Source organism: Entelurus aequoreus, linkage group LG13 (genome assembly GCF_033978785.1).
Source record: "Entelurus aequoreus isolate RoL-2023_Sb linkage group LG13, RoL_Eaeq_v1.1, whole genome shotgun sequence".
Classification (NCBI taxonomy): Eukaryota; Metazoa; Chordata; class Actinopteri; order Syngnathiformes; family Syngnathidae; genus Entelurus; species Entelurus aequoreus.
This window is the reverse complement of record NC_084743.1, coordinates 30,662,252-30,685,576: the sequence shown is the minus strand read 5'-3', so window position 1 is coordinate 30,685,576 and position 23,325 is coordinate 30,662,252. Positions and strand designations below refer to the sequence as shown.

The following is a 23,325-nucleotide window of genomic DNA, read 5'->3' as shown; positions in this document are numbered from 1 at the left end:
CAATTGTACGGAATATGTACTTCACTGTGCAACCTACTAATAAAAGTCTCAATCAATCAATCAATGATGGGGGTGCATTTTCCACAGCTGCCGTAGAATGCACCCCCCATCTATCTCTGGCTACGAAGGTCATAAAGACATGACACTCACCCTGGTTACTCATCATAGCCCCCTCAGTGTACAGTGAAAACCATGTGATGATCGGACCACCAGAAGTGGAGTTAGGGTGGGGTTGCATTTTCAGGCAGGACGTTCAGGCCTGCTGCCTGAAAATGCACCCCCTATCTATCTCTGGCTAGGAAGGTCATAGAGACTTGGCACTCACCCTGGTGACTCATCATAGCCCCCTCAGTGTACAGTGAAAACCATGTGAAAATTGGACCACCAGAGGTGGAGTTAGGGTGGGGGTGCATTTTCAGGCAGGACGTTCAGGCCTGCTGCCTGAGAATGCACCCCCTATCTATCTCTGGCTAGGAAGGTCATAGAGACTTGGCACTCACCCTGGTGACTCATCATAGCCCCCTCAGTGTACAGTGAAAACCATGTGATGATCGGACTACCAGAAGTGGAGTTATGATGGGGGTGCATTCTACGGCAGCTGTGGAAAATGCACCCCCATCATAACTCCATGACCTTCCTAGCCAGAGATAGATGGGAGGTGCATTCTACGGCAGCTGTGGAAAATGCACCCCCCATCTATCTCTGGCTAGGAAGGTCATAGAGACATGACACTCACCCTGGTGACTCATCATAGCCCCCTCAGTGTACAGTGAAAACCATGTGAAAATTGGACCACCAGAGGTGGAGTTAGGGTGGGGGTGCATTTTCAGGCAGGACGTTCAGGCCTGCTGCCTGAGAATGCACCCCCTATCTATCTCTGGCTAGGAAGGTCATAGAGACTTGGCACTCACCCTGGTGACTCATCATAGCCCCCTCAGTGCACAGTGAAAACCTTGTGATGATCGGACTACCAGAAGTGGAGTCATGATGGGGGTGCATTTTCCACAGCTGCCGTAGAATGTACCCCCCATCTATCTCTGGCTAGGAAGGTCATAGAGACATGACACTCACCTTGGTGACTCATCATAGCCCCCTCAGTATACAGTGAAAACCATGTGAAAATTGGATCACCAGAGGTGGAGTTAGGGTGGGGGTGCATTTTCAGGCAGGACGTTCAGGCCTGCTGCCTGAGAATGCACCCCCTATCTATCTCTGGCTAGGAAGGTCATAGAGACTTGGCACTCACCCTGGTGACTCATCATAGCCCCCTCAGTGCACAGTGAAAACCATGTGAAAATTGGACTACCAGAAGTGGAATTAGGGTGGGGGTGCATTTTCAGGCAGGACGTTCAGGCCTGCTGCCTGACAATGCACCCCCTATCTATCTCTGGCTAGGAAGGTCATAGAGACTTGACACTCATCCTGGTGACTCATCATAGCCCCCTCAGTGTACAGGGAAAACCATGTGATGATCGGACCACCAGAAGTGGAGTTAGGGTGGGGGTGCATTTTCCGGCAGACGTTGTTTACACCTGCCATAGAATGCACCCCCCATCTATCTCTGGCTAGGAAGGTCATAAAGACATGACACTCACCCTGGTGACTCATCATAGCCCCCTCTGTGTACAGTGAAAACCATGTGATGATCGGACCACCAGAAGTGGAGTTAGGGTGGGGGTGCATTTTCAGGCAGGACGTTCAGGCCAGTTGCCTGAGAATGCACCCCCTATGTTTTTCTTGGTATGTACAGTGTCCCCAGTCTTCAGGTCAGAGGAGAAGAAATATAATTTCTTATCAAACAAGGTATAATGCAATTTGTTTTAATGCAAACAAATAACAAAATCCACACATAGTTAAATATTTTATATATACAATATTCAAAGTCAAACGTCAAATAAAGTAAACCCAAAGACAATCAAAATAGAACACTTTTTTGTAATAAAATTTAACTTCTCAGAAGCAACTATACATCTATAAACAGAAATATTATTAGATATTGGGCAGAAGGTCATAACATAAATATAGTTTAATACTTCCAACCCCCCCATCCCTCATCATGAACATGCAGGGCACAGGTAATCTCCATCCACATCTGGCCTCAGGACACACTCGTGGTGAAACCACCTGTCACAGATGTCACAGCAGATCTAAGGTGAGAGAGGATGGAGGTGAGGAGGCAGATAAGTTGGGCCATTAAATGTACTGTATATAAATTACGGATTTAAATAATTCATCATTATCACTGTTACAGCTCTATATACTACAATAATTATGTTATCTACGCCCTGCTATTTCACAGCCTGATTGTATTGCACAGTGAAAACATACCCATTGAGGGTTATCGCTCTCCTCCATCCCACAGCTGTGACAGACATTGCTGAGATCATCTGTTCCAAAAAAGAGTATGTATCAATATTCACTCTCAAATTTCTTCAAATATCTTGCTGAAATTAAAATAAACTCCAGTAATATGTAATTGTATTAGGCTGTCCTGATTATTTGATTTAATCTGTGCCATCAATATTTTTTATGGTTTAAAAATGTTAGTGGCAAACCTCATTTGAAATACGTCATCATTTACCGAGAAATATTTACATGTTAGAATCTGTTTTTTAAATGTGTTATAGTAAAGCAAGATGTTAAGCAGTCAACCAATTTTCAAATGCTTAAAATCAAGACTGTCTTGTATTACCTAGAGCAGGGGTCCCCAAACTACGGCCCGCGGGCCGGATCCGGCCCCCCCAGCATCCAAAATCCGGCCCACAGGAAGTCCCAAGTTAAACAAAAAGTTTTTAGTTTTTAGTTTTTTATTTTATTTTTTAAAAAATATTTCCTTTCTAATCCATTTCCTACCGCTTGTTACTCTTGATGTCTCCTAGCCGCTCAGGCAAATCATATTGTCTAAAAATGAATTTTCCCATCGATAACGTGACAATGTTAAATGTTGATGAACATCAATGTTAACATCAATGACAAAACAGATTATAAAGACAATGTATATATGTATATATACATATACATACACTACCGTTCAAAAGTTTGGGGTCACCCAAACAATTTTGTGGAATAGCCTTCATTTCTAAGAACAAGAATAGACTGTCGAGTTTCAGATGAAAGTTCTCTTTTTCTGGCCATTTTGAGCGTTTAATTGACCCCACAAATGTGATGCTCCAGAAACTCAATCTGCTCAAAGGAAGGTCAGTTTTGTAGCTTCTGTTTCGAGCTAAACTGTTTTCAGATGTGTAAACATGATTGCACAAGGGTTTTCTAATCATCAATTAGCCTTCTGAGCCAATGAGCAAACACATTGTACCATTAGAACACTGGAGTGATAGTTGCTGGAAATGGGCCTCTATACACCTATGTAGATATTGCACCAAAAAACAGACATTTGCAGCTAGAATAGTCATTTACCACATTAGCAATGTATAGAGTGTATTTCTTTAAAGTTAAGAGTAGTTTAAAGTTATCTTCATTGAAAAGTACAGTGCTTTTCCTTCAAAAATAAGGACATTTCAATGTGACCCCAAACTTTTGAACGGTAGTATATATATATATATATATATATATATATATATATATATATATATATATATATATATATATATATATATATATATATATATATATATATATATATATATATATATACATATATATATATATATATATATATATATATATATATATATATATATATTTATATATATGTATACATATATATACAGTATATATACATATATATACTATATATATATACAGTATATATACATATATATATGTATATATATACATATATATATATATATATATATATATACATGTATATATATACAGTACATATATATATATATATCTATATCTATATATATATATATATATATAAATAAATATCTATAATGCACCCCCCACTGCAAGGAAAGGGCTATGATGAGTCACCAGGGTGAGTGTCATGTCTCTATGACCTTCCTAGCCAGAGATAGATGGGGGGTGCATTCTATGGCAGGTAAAAAATGCACCCCCACCCTAACTCCACTTTTGGTGGTCCAATTTTCACATGGTTTTCACTGTGCACTGAGTGGGCTATGATGAGTCACCAGGGTGAGTGCCAAGTCTCTATGACCTTCCTAGCCAGAGATAGACAGGGGGTGCATTCTCAGGTAGCAGGCCTGAACGTCCTGCCTGAAAATGCACCCCCACCCTAACTCCACTTCTGGTAGTCTAATTTTCACATGGTTTTCACTGTGCACTGAGGGGGCTATGATGAGTCACCAGGGTGAGTGCCAAGTCTCTATGACCTTCCTAGCCAGAGATAGATAGGGGGTGCATTCTCAGGCAGCAGGCCTGAACGTCCTGCCTGAAAATGCACCCCCACCCTAACTCCACTTCTGGTAGTCCAATTTTCACATGGTTTTCACTGTGCACTGAGGGGGCTATGATGAATCACCAGGGTGAGTGCCAAGTCTCTATGACCTTCCTAGCCAGAGATAGATAGGGGGTGCATTTTCAGGCAGCAGGCCTGAACGTCCTGCCTGAAAATGCACCCCCACCCTAACTCCACCTCTGGTGGTCCAATTTTCACATGGTTTTCACTGTACACTGAGGGGGCTATGATGAGTCACCAGGGTGAGTGTCATGTCTCTATGACCTTCCTAGCCAGAGATAGATGGGGGGTGCATTCTACGGCAGCTGTGGAAAATGCACCCCCATCATAACTCCACTTCTGGTAGTCCGATCATCACATGGTTTTCACTGTACACTGAGGGGGCTATGATGAGTCACCAGGGTGAGTGCCAAGTCTCTATGACCTTCCTAGCCAGGGATAGATAGGGGGTGCATTTTCAGGCAGCAGGCCTGAACGTCCTGCCTGAAAATGCACCCCACCCTAACTCCACTTCTGGTGGTCCGATCATCACATGGTTTTCACTGTACACTGAGGGGGCTATGATGAGTAACCAGGGTGAGTGTCATGTCTCTATGACCTTCCTAGCCAGAGATAGATGGGGGGTGCATTCTACGGCAGCTGTGGAAAATGCACCCCCATCATAACTCCACTTCTGGTAGTCCGATCATCACATGGTTTTCACTGTACACTGAGGGGGCTATGATGAGTCACCAGGGTGAGTGCCAAGTCTCTATGACCTTCCTAGCCAGAGATAGATAGGGGGTGCATTTTCAGGCAGCAAGCCTGAACGTCCTGCCTGAAAATGCACCCCCACCCTAACTCCACTTCTGGTGGTCTGATCATCACATGGTTTTCACTGTACACTGAGGGGGCTATGATGAGTAACCAGGATGAGTGTCATGTCTTTATGACCTTCCTAGCCAGAGATAGATGGGGGGTGCATTCTACGGCAGCTGTGGAAAATGCACCCCCATCATAACTCCACTTCTGGAAGTCCGATCATCACATGGTTTTCACTGTACACTGAGGGGGCTATGATGAGTCACCTGGGTGAGTGCCAAGTCTCTATGACCTTCCTAGCCAGGGATAGATAGGGGGTGCATTTTCAGGCAGCAGGCCTGAACGTCCTGCCTGAAAATGCACCCCCACCCTAACTCCACTTCTGGTGGTCCGATCATCACATGGTTTTCACTGTACACTGAGGGGGCTATGATGAGTAACCAGGGTGAGTGTCATGTCTTTATGACCTTCCTAGTCCGGGTATAGATGGGGGGTGCATTCTACGGCAGCTGTGGAAAATGCACCCCCATCATAACTCCACCTCTGGTACTTCGGGTACTTAACGTTATTTGTGAATGTTCAATTTGAAACTTCTTAAAACCAAATCAATGGTAGATATCAGATGCATTCATTTATTTATTCATCCATCCACCCATGAGCTTCTTAAAGTTAAAGAAAATGTCATATTTTTTAAAATACGAGTATTGGATCACGACAACACGTCGAATGAAGCAGCCAACATTCGTTCTCCTTGATGTCTCTAAAAAAGTACATATAGAGGTTTACTTTGGTGTATATATTCTTTACAGTAAGCTGTCAAGGTAGACAATTAATACTACATTTTCGGGACAGCAAATATTCCAATATTAATTGGTTATTGTTTTCGCCTTATCTGATCTAATGACGGCGAAATCATTAAAGGCTCACAATTTTTAATCCATCCAAAAGTAAAGAAAACTTGGATTATTTCACTTTATGTACTTTTTTATGCCGAAAGAGGCGATTTAAAAGTAGACAATTAATACTACATTTTCGGGACAGCAAATATTCCAATATTAATTGGTTATTGTTTTCGCCTTATCTGATCTAATGACGGCGAAATCATTAAAGGCTCACAATTTTTAATCCATCCACAAGTAAAGAATACGTGGATTATTTCACTTTATGTACTTTTTTATGCCGAAAGAGGTGATTTCAGCCACTTGAATGACGGCGAAATCATTAAAGGCTCACAATTTTTAATCCATCCAAAAGTAAAGAAAACTTGGATTATTTCACTTAATGTACTTTCTTATGCAGAAAGAGGCGATTTAAAAGAGGCGATTTCAGCCACTTCGGTGATTACAGCCGAGTTTGTTTTTGTTTTTGTTTTTTTAAGTTGTATTTATACATTTCAACATTTCAACAATCAAATAAGTACAAAAGTAGTACAAAACAGTACAAAAAGAATACAAAGCAGCGCCAGGGGGTTATAAATTCAAAGTAACTAAAATAGAATGCAAAAAAACATATATATAATATAAACAAAGTGCAAAGCCATAGGCTCACTCAATTTCAGTAAACAACTCAAATTTGGAACACAGCATAATCGTCTTCACAGCTTTCTGGTTGCTAGAGGTAGAGAGTGTCTTAATGTACAGTTCTAACTCTTTTTTAAAGGCACAAAAGATAGGTCGGGTATTGAGAAACTTACATTTATGAATATAAAACTTAGCCAATAGGTTGCAAAGGTAAAATTCCTTTTCAAATTTTTGTTCATATAGTGTAAAACCAAATATCACATCTTTAAAACAAAGCACAAATTTGTCAAGAATATTGTCCAGGATGAAGCGACAGATGCCCTGCCATAGTGATCGAGTGCTTTCACAAGTCCAAAACAGGTGGTAAGCAGTCTCTGGATGCATGTTACATAAGGTGCAGGTAACATCAATGTCCTTCTTGTATCTAACCATCACAGTCTTTACAGGGTAATAACGATGAATGATTTTAAAAGATATCTCTTTGACTTTGTTGGTAAGTAAATACCTGTTAGGAAGGGACCATGGTTTGACCCAGCAGATGTCATTCACAATATTATTCCAGAGCGCAATTACACAGGAGACAGACACACAATCATTTTGGAATAATCTGCGGATTTTTCTGTTATTTTTCTGATCAAAGCAAAGTTTCCCCACAGGAGTGTCAAGTGGATCATTCACATTTTTTACAGCAGAAAGAGGAGATGAGTAAGCCCTGTACAACATAACAACACCTGTTGGGATGGCATCAAATACAATGGCAAATTGTTTGGGAGTTACAGGGACCTTAAAGTGGTTGAGAAATTCTTGGTAATTAAAAAGTTGACCTTCCTTATTGAAAAGCTGACTCACTAAAATAATATCATTGTTGAACCAATTGTTGAGGAAAAGAGATTTCCTTTTGTAACATATATCTTTATTGTTCCAAATGAAGTATTTGGTAGGTGAGAAATTGTGCTTGTATATAAGAGACCATGCCAGAAGGGCTTGTTTGTGGAAGTTTGAAAGAGCAACAGGAATCCTATCAATGCTGTAGTTACACAATAGCAAAAATTTTAGGCCTCCAATGTTAGAAAATACATGATGAGAAATGAAGTTCCAAATTGAGGTAGGGGATTACAGCCGAGTTTAGATATACTTTTCGAGACGAGTGACGTAAGCGAGTGACGTAAGCGAGTGACGTAAGCGCGCTCCCGCGTCAGGGGGTGCATTCTATGGCAGAGGTGCGTTTTCAGGCACAACACCGGTCGCCACCACTTCTTTAATGTTATCTTTACACACCTTCTTCAACAACCCACATTCATAGACATCTTACGTCATAGCCCTATGGCAACTCTGGAGGGACAAAACTCCTCCCCCTTACATAATAATCTGCGGTAAAGTTGGGACACTGTCCCGCCAAATTTCTTCCCCCTACAAAAACCTTCCCCCCACCACCTATTTACTTCCGGGGCTGCGTCCAATAAAATCACAAAGTTGCCGGGGGTCCTTAACCGGCACGCGACTGTCCTGTTTCGCGCCTGTACAAAAAAAAACAATAATTGATTTCTTCAGATTCCAGCAGCTGTCAAAGACGAAGTATCCTTCCAGTGACGGCCAGTCAAAGCCGAAGTGCTTTGACTGCTAGAAAGGGATAAGCGGTAAAAAATGGATGGATGTTTTGTTGTTACTTTTGCAGGATTACCTGTGTCGTGTGAAATTCTGTATGCCTGAAACGTTTAGCGCCCCCTGCCGCGGAAGCGCGCATGGAGGGCGGAGCTCTGTGCCTTGTTCAGTCAGCGGCAGCACTTCCGTGTTATTAGCGATGTCAATGATACAAAATGTGGATTGTTACGATCAAGCTTTGATTGTCAAAAATGTTGTTGGTGTAACATGCGACATTCCTACCCGAACAAATGTTTTTGATCATCCGTACATCACGCGTTGTACTTGTATTCACATTGCTGCACACGCTCAGTGTTTTTCAACCACTGTGCCGCGGCACACTATCGTGCCGTGAGATTCAGTCTGGTGTGCCGTGGCCCGTGGGAGATTATCTAGTTTCACCTATTTGGGTTAAAATTATTTTTTGCAAACCAGTAATTATAGTCTGCACATTATGTGTTGTTGTTGAGTGTCGGTGCTGTCTAGAGCTCGGCATAGTATAACCGTGTAATATTCTTCCATATCAGTAGGTGGCAGCCGTTAGCTAATTGTGTTGTACATGTCGGGAACAGCGGGAGGCAGTGTGCAGGTAAAAAGGTGTCTAATGCTTAAACCAAAAATAAACAAAAGGTGAGTGCCCCTAAGAAAAGGCATTGAAGCTTAGGGAAGGCTATGCAGAACAAAACTAAAACTGAACTGGCTACAAAGTAAACAAAAACAGAATGCTGGACGACAGCAAAGACTTACTGTGGAGCAAAGACTTACTGTGGAGCAAAGACGGCGTCCACAAATCCGAACATGACAAGACAATCAACAATGTCCCCACAAAGAAGGATAAAAACAACTGAAGTATTCTTGATTGCTAAAACAAAGCAGGCGTGGGGAATAGCGGTCAAGGAAGACATGAAACTGCTACAGGAAAATACCAAAAAAAGAGAAAAAGCCACCAAAATAGGAGCGCAAGACAAGAACTAAAACACTACACACAGGAAAACAGCAAAAAGCTCAAAATAAGTTACGACGTGATGTGACAGGTGGTGACAGTACACCTACTTTGAGACAAGAGCAATATTGATGCACTCTTGGTTATGGTTTAAAGTCATACCCAACAATTGCGACAATTACTTTAACTTTTTACTGTCTACTGTGTTTTGTTTTTTAATGATTTTTGCAGGTGGTGTGCCTTCGAATTTTTTCAACGCAAAAAATGTGCCTTGGCTCAAAAAAGGTTGAAAAACACCGCCTTACTGAGTGCATGAAATGTTTGGTTGCAAGCAAAAAAAAGAAAGAACGGGTTTTGGGTGTGCGCTGGTTAACACTCCATTACAATAGGTGGCGGTAATGCGCCTAGAACGTTGTGATTGTCACCTGCCATCAAAACTGAAGAAGAAGAAGCGACGAAGAAGAAATCTTGTCCAATGGCTTCCATAGTGTGCATTTAGTCCACGAAGATGAAACGTCTTTTGATTTAAGTGAGTTAGATATACTGATTCAAGGGTTGGTCACACTTTATGTCCGTCGTTTCGAGATGAAAAATAAATGTTTGGGGGAGACAATGCTACTGCTTGCTTCTAATTAAACGTGTAAAGATACCATAAGGTTAGCTTAGCTTGGCGCTTAGCATGATGATAGCACAATCGCGTTAGCACATTGGTAAACAACATTTGAATGCACGTTATGTAACTATCAACAAATCCAGTTTGGATTTAGAATGAAAGTTGTTATTTACGATGTTGTCCCGTGTGTTTTTTTACACCGACTATACATTGATTGATTGATTGAAACTTTCTTTAGTAGATTGCACAGTACAGTACATATTCCGTACAATTGGCCACTAAATGGTAACACCCGGATACGTTTTTCAAATTGTTTAAGTCGGGGTCCACGTTAATCAATTCATGCTAAAATGCAGCTCTACTGTATTTTGTTGTAAACTGTGAGGTGTGTGTGTTGAAATCATGGTTGTTTTTACAAATGACAGATGTGAACAAAAGCATGTATTGTCTGTGTTATGATGTAAATGAGGTGTGATTGTATTGTATAATTTATGTGTCAATGAAAGGGCATTTTATGACTTTTCTTAATTTGATTACATGCTATAGTATCATTTTAATGTTATAATTTTATTGCATGATTTTTCATATCTCTTTAATTTAGGTAGCCAGGGACTGCAGATGGAAATGAGCTATAATCTGGTGCAGAACATATCTGTCTTTGAGCATAACGTCTCTGTGCATTGGCCCTTCAAATAAAGACTAAACTAAACATGTCTTAATTGTGCTTGTCTTGTGTGTTAATAGGTCTGTTTGTTCATCAGAGTTTGGAATATCATGTTATACACACAGTGAAAGAAACGGCAAAGAATTATGGAGTTCTCTACAAAGGATGGAGAAGTCCCCAGTGTCATCGACGTCACAACCAGTGAAAAGGTATGTTCACCTTTATTGAATTTACGGACCAAGCAAAAACAGAATTGTCACTATTGCTTGTGCGAAGGACAATGATGTTGTCAGTTGTTCTACGGGCAATATGTCGAGAAAGTCTCTCAACACGGCATTATTATGTGTTGTAAGTTTACTTCAAACATGCATACAGTACATCAAACTTTTAACATATTACATGTCCGAAAAGGAGTAAGAAGAAGCAAAGCTTATTTAATCTTACCCCCTTTCCGATTCATAACAATTACTAACGCATTTGTTCACTTCCTGTTCTCATTTTTGTAACATAATTTAAATCAATGAATTAGATTTACAACAGTTATATTAATAATTAAGACAGTTATGATTCACATAATGAGATGAATAAAATTATCAAATTTTCAATGAAGTTCAAGACGTTTTTCAGAAAAAAATTGCTTTGTACTTTGTAAACACTTTGAGTTTGAACATTTTCTTAAACTGGATCATATTAGTACATTGTCTTCCTTAATGTAATTCCACATACTTCTCTTCTAAAGGTTTTAAGTGTTGTATGTTCATACAAATGTTTTAAGTTAAAACAATTTCGAAGGTTATATTTGTTGTACATTTTTGGGTAGCAAGTTATAGTTTACTTTTTGCATACCTTTAGCCGTTTGCAAATGCACCAAATCATTGAATTTCAATATTTTGGATTCAATAAATAGAGTTTGTGTTCTTGAAATCCAACATAACAGTATGTATAATTCTAATTGACCTCTTTTATAAAACGACTAGTGAATAAAGTGTACTTTTGTAATTATTTCCCCATATTTCTACACAATAACTTAGATATGGTAACACTGGCAAGCAGTAGAGAATATGGAGTGACTTTTGGGACAGAACAGGGGTCTGAAACCCGCGGCTCTGGAGCCGCATGTGGCTCTTCTGCCTTCTTGTTGTGGCTCCCTCATATTTTTTTTTCACCCCGTAGTGGGAAAAGTTTGCGTCTTTAGAAATAGTTTGTCTATAATTTCCAATTGTCTATGAGCCCTGAGGCGTGGGAAAGGCAAGGAAAAGAGACTGGAAGCCTGTGTGTTCAGTTCAGCTTCTCGAGTGTGCAACCCCATAGGTAAGCTAAACATGAATACTTGCCAAAGGAGAAAAGGAAAAATAGTTTAATTTCACATGAACAGTTAGCTTTCGTTTAAAATAGAATATAAAAAGATGAAAACTTTAGAAGCTGTGTTATGTTTAGCGGCTCCACAGCATTTTTATTTGGTGGAAGAGGCGGCAAAATGTCTCTTTTGATAGTAAAGGTTGCAGACCCCCTGTCCCAGAGCATATTTATACACATATCTTTATTCATTATTGAAATATTTCTTATTATGCAATACATAGGCAAAGCAAAATGTCATAAGTGAAATTTTCCACCTAAAAGCAATTCAATTGTGTATGTTTCAGGTGGTGGATCTTTTGAATCAGGCTGCCTTGATAGCTACAGATGAAAAGCTAATGGTGCTCAAACAGGTCTGTAATATCCAAACTCTTTAACTGGGAATTATTATAACTGTTGATTATTATTGTATTAACTATAAATGCACATGTTTTTTTCTGGTTATTGTCTTTGCTGTTTGACATTCAAATTAAACTTGTGCAAAGGCTGAAATATGCTCTCACGGCACATAGCTTGTGTGACCGGCGCCGGCTGGCTCCTCGCCCTCCGACGCTTCTCGCTTACCTTTTATGTGCACTTCCACAAAAAAAAACCTAGCTTCACTGCTATTGGTCGCCTTTTGTAGTACCGTATTTTTCGGACTATAAGTCGCAGTTTTTTTCATAGTTTGGCCGGGGGTGCGACTTATACTCAGGAACGACTTATGTGTGAAATTATTAACACATTACCGTAAAATATCAAATAATATTATTTAGCTTATTCACGTAAGAGACTAGACGTATAAGATTTCATCGGATTTTGCGATTAGGAGTGACAGATTGTTTGGTAAACATATAGCATGTTCTATATGTTATAGTTATTTGAATGACTCTTACCATAATATGTTACGTTAACATACCAGGCACGTTTTCAGTTGGTTATTTATGCGTCATATAACGTACACTTATTCAGCCTGTTGTTCACTATTCTTTATTTATTTTAAATTGCCTTTCAAATGTCTATTCTTCGTGTTGGGTTTTATCAAATACATTTCCCCAAAAAATGTTCTTTATTATGCATTTTCGGCCGGTGCGACTTATACTCCAAAAAATACGGTATATTATTTCCAGTGATGGGCAAGTTATCGACTGTCTAGGTGTCCAAAAATTCCCACCCCTAGAAATACCATTGGATTTCCCAGAGACCCACTCAAATCCACTGTCCTGAGGACTCGATGCATTGAAAACCTACCAACGTGACTATATTTCTGCAAAACATTTTGCTTCTCATGTTGACCACATTTATTTAAAATGTGTAAATGCCTAAGAAAGCGGGCTGTGTGTTCCATTGTAAAATTTCAAGTTGATATGTTATTACTTGTGTGTTCCGTTAGAAATTATTAAGTTATGGTCAACATTGCTACTACCGGTAGTTTTTGAATGTCATTGAAGTATAGGCTGCTTTAAATATCAAATATTTAAATATTCACTTGCGTTTAATTCCTTTGTTTTTACTTTTATTCATTAGGGATTTTTGTATGTTGAAGTTTGTATGTTTTTCAGCTGAACAAATAATTTATTTTTCAGGTCCAGGAGCTTATCATAAACAAGGATCCCTCTCTGCTTGACAATTTCCTTGATGTACGGAAGAACATCAGCATGTTTCATACATTAGCTAAACTGAGGTGCTTTTATTAATTGCTGTCCTATCCTGTAGGAGATAATCGCCTTTCAAACTGACAAGTCCATCGAAGTGAGAAAGTTTGTTATTGGCTTCATAGAGGAAGCATGGTAGGTTGTCCCCTAATGTTCTTGTGTCATGATTGGCCACTTCATTAGGATATCACATGTTTTGTTATGTTTTCTTTCCAGTAAACGGGACAATGAGCTACTCCTGAAGCTGATTGCAAACCTAAACATGTTGCTCAAGGATGACAGTGTGAATGTCGTGAAGAAAGCCATCTTAACACTCACACAGCTATACAAAGTTACTCTACAGGTGCAGACTGCTTACACTTACATACTTGTCTTGTCTTGTACTGGCAAATACATATATTTTTGTAAAAAAAAAAACAATGCAAAACTGAACTAGTTTTTGACCTGTTTATCCCCTCCCTCTTTTTCATGCAAGTGGTTGGTGCGATCCAAAGCAGTATCAGACATGCTGGAAGCATGCTGGAATATGGTCACACAGATGAAAGGAGATGTTTTGGCATTGCTGGATTCCGAAAATGATGGGGTGCGCACTCACGCTATCAAATTCACAGAATCACTTATCATCACTTTGTCACCTCGGATTTCGGACTCTGATATCCCAAAAAGACAAGAGAGTGACATCAGCTTGGACAAAGTACCCAAAGACCATACATACATTCGATACGGTATGAATTTCAATTGTTACTTTGAAATTGCACATTTAAATCCATTAAGGCTTTAATCAAGTACACTTGTACCTCAACTTAAGAGCTGAATTGGGTCTGTGACGGATCTCTGAACTCAAAACACTTGTAACTCAAATCAACGTCTCCCATTGAAATTAATTGATACCAATTAATCATATGCTCGTTCCCACCAAAAACATCAACATTTTAACATGTAACATGCCTTTTGAAAAAAACCCAACAACCTTTGAATAAGATATATTGTATGAAAAACAATACAATAGAATGTACACTGGAAAAAACACCCCTCCCAAAAAGAGCAAAAAATATATATTTACATACAAGTAATTTTTGCTTGAAATTAGCAAAAAAATCTGCCAATGGAACAAGTCAAAATGGTTTTGGTAAGTTTTCTTGAAATAAGACATTACATTTAAGTGTTAAAAACTTAAAAATGATCTTGAAATTAGCTATCCCATTTTATTATTAGCTATATTTACTAGTATTGTGAAGTCTTATAACAAACTTTTTTTCTTCAGAAGATACAGTATATTGCCTAAAAACAAGTTATGTATCACTGAAAGAAACACTATTCAGGAGATTGTGACATGTATTAAGTTTGTTTAGATATTTTGATAAGAAATTAAAAATGTATACTTGGTGCGATTGTGAGTTTTTCCAATGTTCTACTGACAACCGCAGTAGTACTGCATTTACCTTGGAGAGACAGTGGACTTCTATGGTATCTCCTTCCAGCTGCCTTTTCATCAAATACACAATCAGCAGCTTCTCCATATTTTCATGGTTTAATGTTCGCAGTTTACGTATGTTTTTAACATTCTTGACTGCCGTTGGACTCGTCTGCTTTAGTATGGTGCAGACTTGCGATCGAATTGCTTCGCCAAGTAGGCGACAAACTCGGTCATGTTTTTGATGATTTATTTTTGTATTTTCAATGAATATCATCCGCTTCTCCTAAGCACTATCCTTTTCACTCACTTTCTTAATTCCAGTTGTTGGAAAAACAAAGTTTTGTTGATCTCTAGCTATAAGCTAATGCTAAAGAGTAGGATCAGATGTTTTGGTCGGATCTTACAGGGTTCACTGTGACATTTGCTACATCAACTAATCGCGGGGAAGCTTATAACTCAAAATGTAGCTCTTATCTGAAACATTTTTAAATTTGGGCACTCTTAAGTTGAGGTACTATTGTATACCTTTGTAATACATTGATCTCTTTTAAATGTAAAAGCTAAATATAGACATTTTAAATGTATTCTTAATTTTTGTACAGTGGGAACAATAAGTAATTCCTTTAATGTCCTGCTGATTTTTACTCCAATACAAAGATGTGAACAGTCCATACGTTATATTGTAGATTTATTGTAACAAAGACAAATAGTAAGAACAAACATTTAGGTTCAAATACAAATAATTTAGAAGTTGTATTTTTTCAGGATTTGTTTTACAGTCTGTCTCTTTTCCTATAAACGTCCCTTAGGGTTTCTGAAATATTCATGTCGTTTGTAAATGTTCAAAATCAGTAGGGCATCAACTACTTAAATTTATCCCAGTAATGGAACTAATTCAAAATATTCCTCCATAGATGTTTTGTGTGAGGAAGGAAAAGCAGCGTTGGACAAGCTTCTGAAGTTCATGGTCCATCCCGCCATTTCCAGCATTAACCTGACCACAGCGTTGGGCTCGCTGGCCACCATTGCCCGTCAGAGGCCCATGTTTATGTCAAAGGTGGTACAGGCATACGAAACGTTACACGGTGAGTAACTAAATGGAAATATTTGAATTTCTCACACACTATATGGACACAATCCTTACGATACATTTCATTCATTAATCTATGAGGGTTTAGTTATATGTAAGGGTGGGTACCTTTCACATAGTACTAATTCACAATACTCTTATACTGTTCATATGGTAATAAATGTTGATTTGTTTAATAGTACAATCTAATTTAAACATTTTCACATTTGATAATGATAATGCTGAAATATTGTGTTTTCTTTTAACTATGCATTCATTAAAGGCCTACTGAAACCCACTACTACCGACCACGCAGTCTGATAGTTTATGCATCAATGATGAAATCTTAACATTGCGACACATGCCAAAACGGCCGGGTTAACTTATAAAGTGCAATTTTAAATTTCCCGCGAAACTTCCGGTTGAAAACATCTAGATATGATGACGTTTGCGCGTGACGTCAATGGTTGAAACGGAAGTATTCGGACACATTGTATCTCAATACAAACAGCTCTGTTTTCATCGCAAAATTCCACAGTATTCTGGACATCTGTGTTGGTGAATCTTTTGCAATTTGTTTAATGAACAACGGAGACTGCAAAGAAGAAAGCTGTAGGTGGGATTGGTGTATTAGTGGCTGGCTGCAGCAACACAACTAGGAGGACTTCGAGGATAGCAGACGCGCTATCCGACACTAGCCGCTGACCGCATCGATGATCGGATGAAGTCCTTCGTCGCGCCGTCGATCGCTGGGACGCATGTGAGCACGGGTGTTGATGAGCAGATGAGGGCTGGCTTAGATGTAGAGATAATGTTTTTATCATAGCTCTGACGAGGTCCCGTAGCTAAGTTAGCTTTAATGGCGTCATTAGCAACAGCATTGCTAGGCTTTGACAGGCGGCACAGCATTAACCGTGTAGTTACAGGTCCAGTGTTTGGTTCGGTGTCTCCTGATAGTAGTATTGTTGATCTACTGTTTATCCTTCCAGTCAGGGGCTTATTTCTTTTGTTTCTATCTGCATTTAAGCACGATGCTATCACATTAGCTCCGTAGCTAAAGTGCTTCACCGATGTATTGTCGTGGAGATAAAAGTCACTGTGAATGTCCATTTTGCGTTCTGGACTCTCATTTTCAAGAGGATATAGTATCCGAGGTGGTTTAAAATACAAAACCGTGATCCACAATAGAAAAAGGAGAAAGTGTGGAATCCAAAGAGCCCTTTTACCTAAGTTACGGTCAGAGCGAAAAAAGATACGTCCTGCATTGCACTCTAATCCTTCACTCTCACGTTCCTCATCCACGAATCTTTCATGCTTGCTCAAATTAATGGGGTAATCGTCGCTTTCTCGGTCCGAATCGCTCTCGCTGCTGGTGTAAACAATGGGGAAATGTGAGGAGCCCTTCAACCTGCGATGTCACGCTACTTCCGGTACAGGCAAGGCTTTTTTTATCAGCGACCAAAAGTTGCGAACTTTATCGTTGATGTTCTCTACTAAATCCTTTCAGCAAAAATATGGCAATATCGCGAAATGATCAAGCATGACACATAGAATAGATCTGCTATCCCCGTTTAAATGAAAAAATTTCATTTCAGTAGGCCTTTAATGTTTGTCCTAGATGTGTTGCCACAGTCAGGAAGTAGTCTTTGCCATCAAGTTGTTTGTTTCAGTCTTGTCTTATGTTGTGCCTTACAAAAAGCTTATACCGTAAGTATTGTACTTAATACACACCAGCTGTTTGAACGTGCATCTTCGTTTTTTGCAACAAAGGTATCGTACTGTTTGATTTGACTTTAATCGGTACTCGGTAGTACAGACGGAACTTGGTCAGTACCTCTAAACCCAGGGATTTTCCGATCATGGCTAAATGCTGCTGATACCGATACAGATCATCCGTTAGTGAGATCAGCCGACACCAAGACCGATACCGATCACATTTATTAACAGTAATTTTTCAAATGTATTCATGGCCAGTGCTATTGACAGTGTAACAGTATCAACACAATATTAAAACGTGTTTTTCATTCTCTTTTATTACACACACATTTCTGAGAAAATGTCGATAATGACTGCAATAAACTATCATCTACTACTACTCATTCAAATCCTCAGTTTTTTGCCCTGAAAGTCCTCCTGTGTCCAGGGAATTATTCCACAAGTTTGGAAATAGCAAAATATTGTTTTGAGAAAAAAACACTATTGACCTAATCGCCCTAGTATCGATCATACACTGATACTACCCATGGTATCGACACCATCAATTTATGCATCGATCCGCCCTTCTCTTATGTGTCGTGTACTGACTGCGACAACGCTGAAACACCAACAGTTGTTATATTATCCTCTCTTTAGACCAGGGTTGTAACACTTGCGGCGCCCGGGCCTGAACAGGTTCAATCCGGCCCGCAAGATGAGTTTGCTCAGTGTCAAATTGAGCTGCATTTTTTAATTAAAGAAACTGCAGTTGTAAATGTGTCCACTGGATATCGCAATAGCAATTCTGTGTGGCGAGCAATTGGTTTATACTGGGGTGAGCAAGTATACCAAGCAAGAAGTAGCAAGTGTGCCAAGCAAGAGGTACACGGTAAAGCGGGGCAGCGACTCCTCCCCCTCGACCCAATGTAAAACAAATAGGAGCCAAATAAACAATTGGTAACCCCACTAAAATGCTGCATGAGACACTGCACATTCATATAGTTCTGTGAAAATTATTTTCTGTGCAAATGTAAAGAAAGTGAACAGTGTGTGATTTACTGTCAGTCTTTCAAGTTTTTATTTTTGGTTTGTTGAAATTACTCACACATTGCAAAGCTTTTCTTTTTTTATTGATACACAGTGATGCCTACAAGGCAGGGAGTTATTTAACCCTCTTGAATAGTTTCTACCTCAGTTTATTCGGTTTGTTGAGTTAGCACAGGATTAATATGTGAATATGACAAATGAGGTAGTTGGTACATAGAAGAGTTTTAATTAATGCTTAATTAGTTTTTTGTTCAATCCTAGATGGGCTGTGACTTAAAGTTTATTTGCTTTGTAGATACACTGAGATTAAGTCTAAGTTCATTGTGTTCTTCATGGTGTTTTTGAAATTGCACCAATTTGTTCCTTGGAATTTTCAACTAACTTGAAGTGTTTTGTCAAGTGGATTATTTGTGAGATGTACATTTTCAGCATGTGCTTGTTTTATTTTGGGCCGAAGTAAAACAAAGAAAACAATCTGAATTTTTTTTTTATTTTTTTTTTTACCAATGATTGTCACACACACACACTAGGTGTGGTGAAATTTGTCCTCAGCATTTGACCCATCCCTTTGTTCACCCCCTGGGAGGTGAGGGGAGCAGTGGGCAGCAGCGGTGCTGCGCCCAGGAATAATTTTTGGTGATTTAACCCCCAATTCCAACCCTTGATGCTGAGTGCCAAGCAGGTCCCATTTTTATAGTCTTTGGTATGACTCGGCCGGGGTTTGAACTCACAACCTACCGATCTCAGGGCGGACACTCTAACCACTAGGCCACTGAGTAGGTGGCCTAGTGGTAAGTTGTCATATTTGTATTTTTAGGTTATTATGCCATGATTTTACCCATCTGGCCCACATGGGAATAGATTTTCCCCCATCCGGCCCCTTAGCTAAAATTAGTTTAACACCCCTGCTTTAGACTGTTATTAATCTTCTCGTTAATTTCCTGATAGTAGCTGTTTACTTTTGTTGTAACACGGTTCCACCTCACTTCTTAAACTTTACTACTACTAATACCTATTTAGCACAGCTATTAGCATGCCTGCTCCTGGCTTGCTCTCGGGCCTCCAGTGATAATGATACTTCGGATTCTAATAAAAGCAGGTTTTTTTTTTGCTGTCATGGTGGTGATTATTATTAAGTCATGGCGGCTCTGCACTGTGTGTAAAGACAACTAATTGACAGCCAAGGCACTAAAAATAAACACTGTCAGCCAGAGGGTATCAGCGTTTGTGATCGGCATTAAAAGCCATTAACCGCGTCAGTGGCAATCACATAGTTTTTCATGAAAAACATCCAATATTGATCGGACGGCTGATCAATTGCAGCATCCCTATATAAAAGTACAAAATTCGGTGCCCATCCCATGTTATACCTGACCCCTTAGTTGTACCGAAGTCCAAATTCTTCCCCCATACCAATGTAATGTTTCAAAGCCTAGTTAAATAAAGTTGCTATGGAATAACTAGCCTGACCTCAGCCCATTTAAACATCAATCCTCTTGTCTAGCATCAGTAACTTATTACCTTACAAATGTTTCTCCCAAAATCTTGTAGAAAGTGATTCCAGAAAGACCTCTTGTTATAGCTGCATTTTTTTCTTTCTTTCAGTTTTCAGTTTCTGTGGCTTTATTGCCCCAAAATGTCATCATGTGACGGTAATGAAAATTAAATTCAATTAACTTTTTTTTTTTCTTTAGCCAATCTACCACCTACCCTAGCCAAGTCGCAGGTCAGCAGTGTGCGGAAGAATCTGAAGTTGCACCTGGTGGCAGTGCTCAAACATTCCTGCAGCCTTGAGTTCCAGGGTCAAATCAGCACCCTGTTGTTGGACTTGGGTATGCCCCAGAGCGAAATAACGCGCTTTACACCAACAGTGAGAGAGCCGCGCAAGAGGTCTCGCCACGAACACTACACAGATGGCAAAAAGGTCAAGATTGGTGAGTAATTATTGTTTATTTTAGTTTTTTTTTAATGCATGTTGTGCTGTCATCTGTAGCAGGGTTTCCCAACTCCCGGGCTCGGGACTGATACAGATTCATCGTCACATTTATTAGTCAAGTATTTTGTATAAAGATAATCCTCTTTTTGGTTTAACATTAAAAGACAAAATATCAACAAAAAATCTAGAAATAAAAAATTATAGGTTATAAATGAGTATAGATTATGTTGGGCAAAGCAAAGTGGATCTCCAAGCAAAACTGGCTACTACTGGGGAAGAAACCCTTGGGGGCAAACAAAGATGTAGCGTTTCTTGTGGTTGGTCACCAAGGGTGTGCACATCTCATGAGGAATTTTTGGTCATCTTTACAGAGACTCTGTAGATCCTAAAGGTTCCGTCTGAAGCTGTCGCTTGGCACCATAAATGTTTACCTCCCTCCTTTAGGGGTTGTATTATGCAAAACCAACCTCTTTTTGGCACCTGTTACTGTGTATTTGGGATCCTCATAACTTCATAATTCAAACCATAGAGGAGTGGCAGTGATATTAATAAAACAAGTTTGCAATTCAGTCATGTGGAATTTGAGACAATCGTGACGTATTTTACCTTGGTCAGCAAACTTCTCCATATTTGGTTGAGGTTTACCTGAAGAGCTTTGCGCGAGTCCACCATTTTTATTCAGTTGTAGTCAATACGTTTCCTTAGTTTTCTCTATCCTCTTGTTGTGGGGGCAGACAGGCTCGTACATGCACATGCATGCTAAATTCTACGCTGTTATCGTTTTTTTAATAAAAAGTAGCGTTAACTTATATCTGTCAGTATGCTCAATATAAAAGCGCTAAAACTACAACATGGCTGACAAGGTGTCGAAGGAAGCTCGGCCTGGAGGAGGGCTTCGGCACGTAAATAAGATCGCCCACAAAACTGCACATTCTGAAGAGGCAATCAGAAAGCGGCTTGAATATAGTCTGTAAAACTAAATCGCTGCAACATTTTGACCAAAGAGCCACCATGACATGTTATATAGACCACAAGGATGTGTTTTAAATGTAGAAAAAAACACAATATAAATTTAAGGTCTGGAGACTAGTCGGCTTGGCCACAATATCTTAACATGCTTTTTGTCGAGCTTCTCCTATGTTACATTGACCATGTTTTGGATCATTGTCATACTGTAAACCCCATCCAACAGCCATTTTCTTTCTTTATGGCACTGTTCATTTACCCCTCGAGCAGGGAAGTCATTTTGTACCCTGAGCGAATTAACAGCCCCTAAATCCAGTGTTTCAACCTCCATGTTTGACAGTGGTGAGGCTGTTTTTGGAGTTTATATTCATTTATTTGCCTCCAAACATGGTAAGTGGAGTTGTACCAAAGAGCTAAATTTTGACCCCATCTGATCACATCACAAGTGGGTGTTCACTGGTAAACTTCAGAGTGGGCCTGTACATGTGCCTTCTCGAGTAAGGAGACTTATGCACTGTAGGATCACAATTAATTACTTTGGGTTACTATGTAATTAAGTTATTTTCTGAATCATCCTCCTTTACCCCATGTGCGGAGAACTTCCATGAAATTTAAAAGTGAGTACAAATTAAACTATTTTTTTAATTACAGATGGTCTCTTTCTTACCAAGCTTCTCCCTGAAAAGATATTACCTTCCTAAGTGCTTGATGGGCACATAACCTGTCTGTGGGTTTCAGAGTTCTTGTTGGCTACCATTGATGATAGTCTGCTTTGTAGGGCCGTAAACTTAAAAAAATCAGTATGAATATATGGGTATATCCTCTATACTTGCACAGTACACTCTGATGGCATGTGCACTGACAGGCTCACCTCATTTGATTGTGCCTATCAGGCTTTATCACCCACATAACACATTTTGTAAGTATGTAGTGCTTGCCACTTATACACATTGAACCACACCCCCAGATATTTTCAGGAAAATACGCTCAGAACTAGACATGTTGTTTTTTTTTGTTTCGAGTTCTTGGGTGCAACCACGTGTGTAATTTACTATCCAAGCAGGTTTTAATGTCTGTCAACACATCAACATTATTTTTACCTAAATAGAAAATATAAGCTGCTACTCGAGCAGTAGTACTCTTTGTACTCATATATTGTTGTATTTATGTCTGGTTTGACCAGAACCGACACTGATTGAAGATGATGAGGAAAAAGAGGAGCCGGCGCCTCTTTCAACTCCCAAGCCTGCTCCTGTCCCAGTGGTACAATCTGCCATTGACCTTACAGCCGACTTTCTACGCCCGCTTCTTAACCCTCAGAATGTAGCCAATCTGGTAAGCACTTAGAATTTTTCCCCTACTCTATTTTACGCTCATGGCAAAACTCAGCGTGTGGCAACCCTCTCTCTCTTTTCGTCCAGGTGCTCATCAGTATGGTGTATCTGCCTGACATCATGCCAGCATCCTTTCAGGCCACATACACACCTGTTGAGTCAGCAGGTACCGATGCTCAAATTAAACATTTGGCCAGGCTGATGGCTACACAGATGACTGGGGCTGGGATTGGTCCAGGTTGGTACACAAAATACACCTACAATTTAGAATGTCTTGATTAATATAACACATATGTATAACAGCA

At 39.5% G+C, this 23,325-nt stretch overlaps 1 protein-coding gene across 4 annotated transcripts in view; it reads left to right on the top strand.

Moving 5' to 3' along the window:
* The first annotated feature begins 9,682 nt into the window (after nt 1-9,682).
* sympk (symplekin) overlaps nt 9,683-23,325 on the top strand; it is a 42,166-nt gene continuing 28,523 nt past the window's right edge. For 2 of the 4 annotated variants that reach the window (XM_062067664.1, XM_062067661.1), the window contains exons 1-11: nt 9,683-9,818; nt 10,647-10,775; nt 12,210-12,275; nt 13,488-13,541; nt 13,618-13,691; nt 13,773-13,899; nt 14,032-14,281; nt 15,888-16,058; nt 20,479-20,718; nt 22,870-23,021; nt 23,108-23,258. In XM_062067664.1, coding sequence (XP_061923648.1) covers nt 10,713-10,775; nt 12,210-12,275; nt 13,488-13,541; nt 13,618-13,691; nt 13,773-13,899; nt 14,032-14,281; nt 15,888-16,058; nt 20,479-20,718; nt 22,870-23,021; nt 23,108-23,258 — 1,348 coding nt within the window. In that variant the 5' untranslated portion in view covers nt 9,683-9,818; nt 10,647-10,712. The other 2 variants (XM_062067663.1, XM_062067662.1) reach the window with 2 other exon arrangements.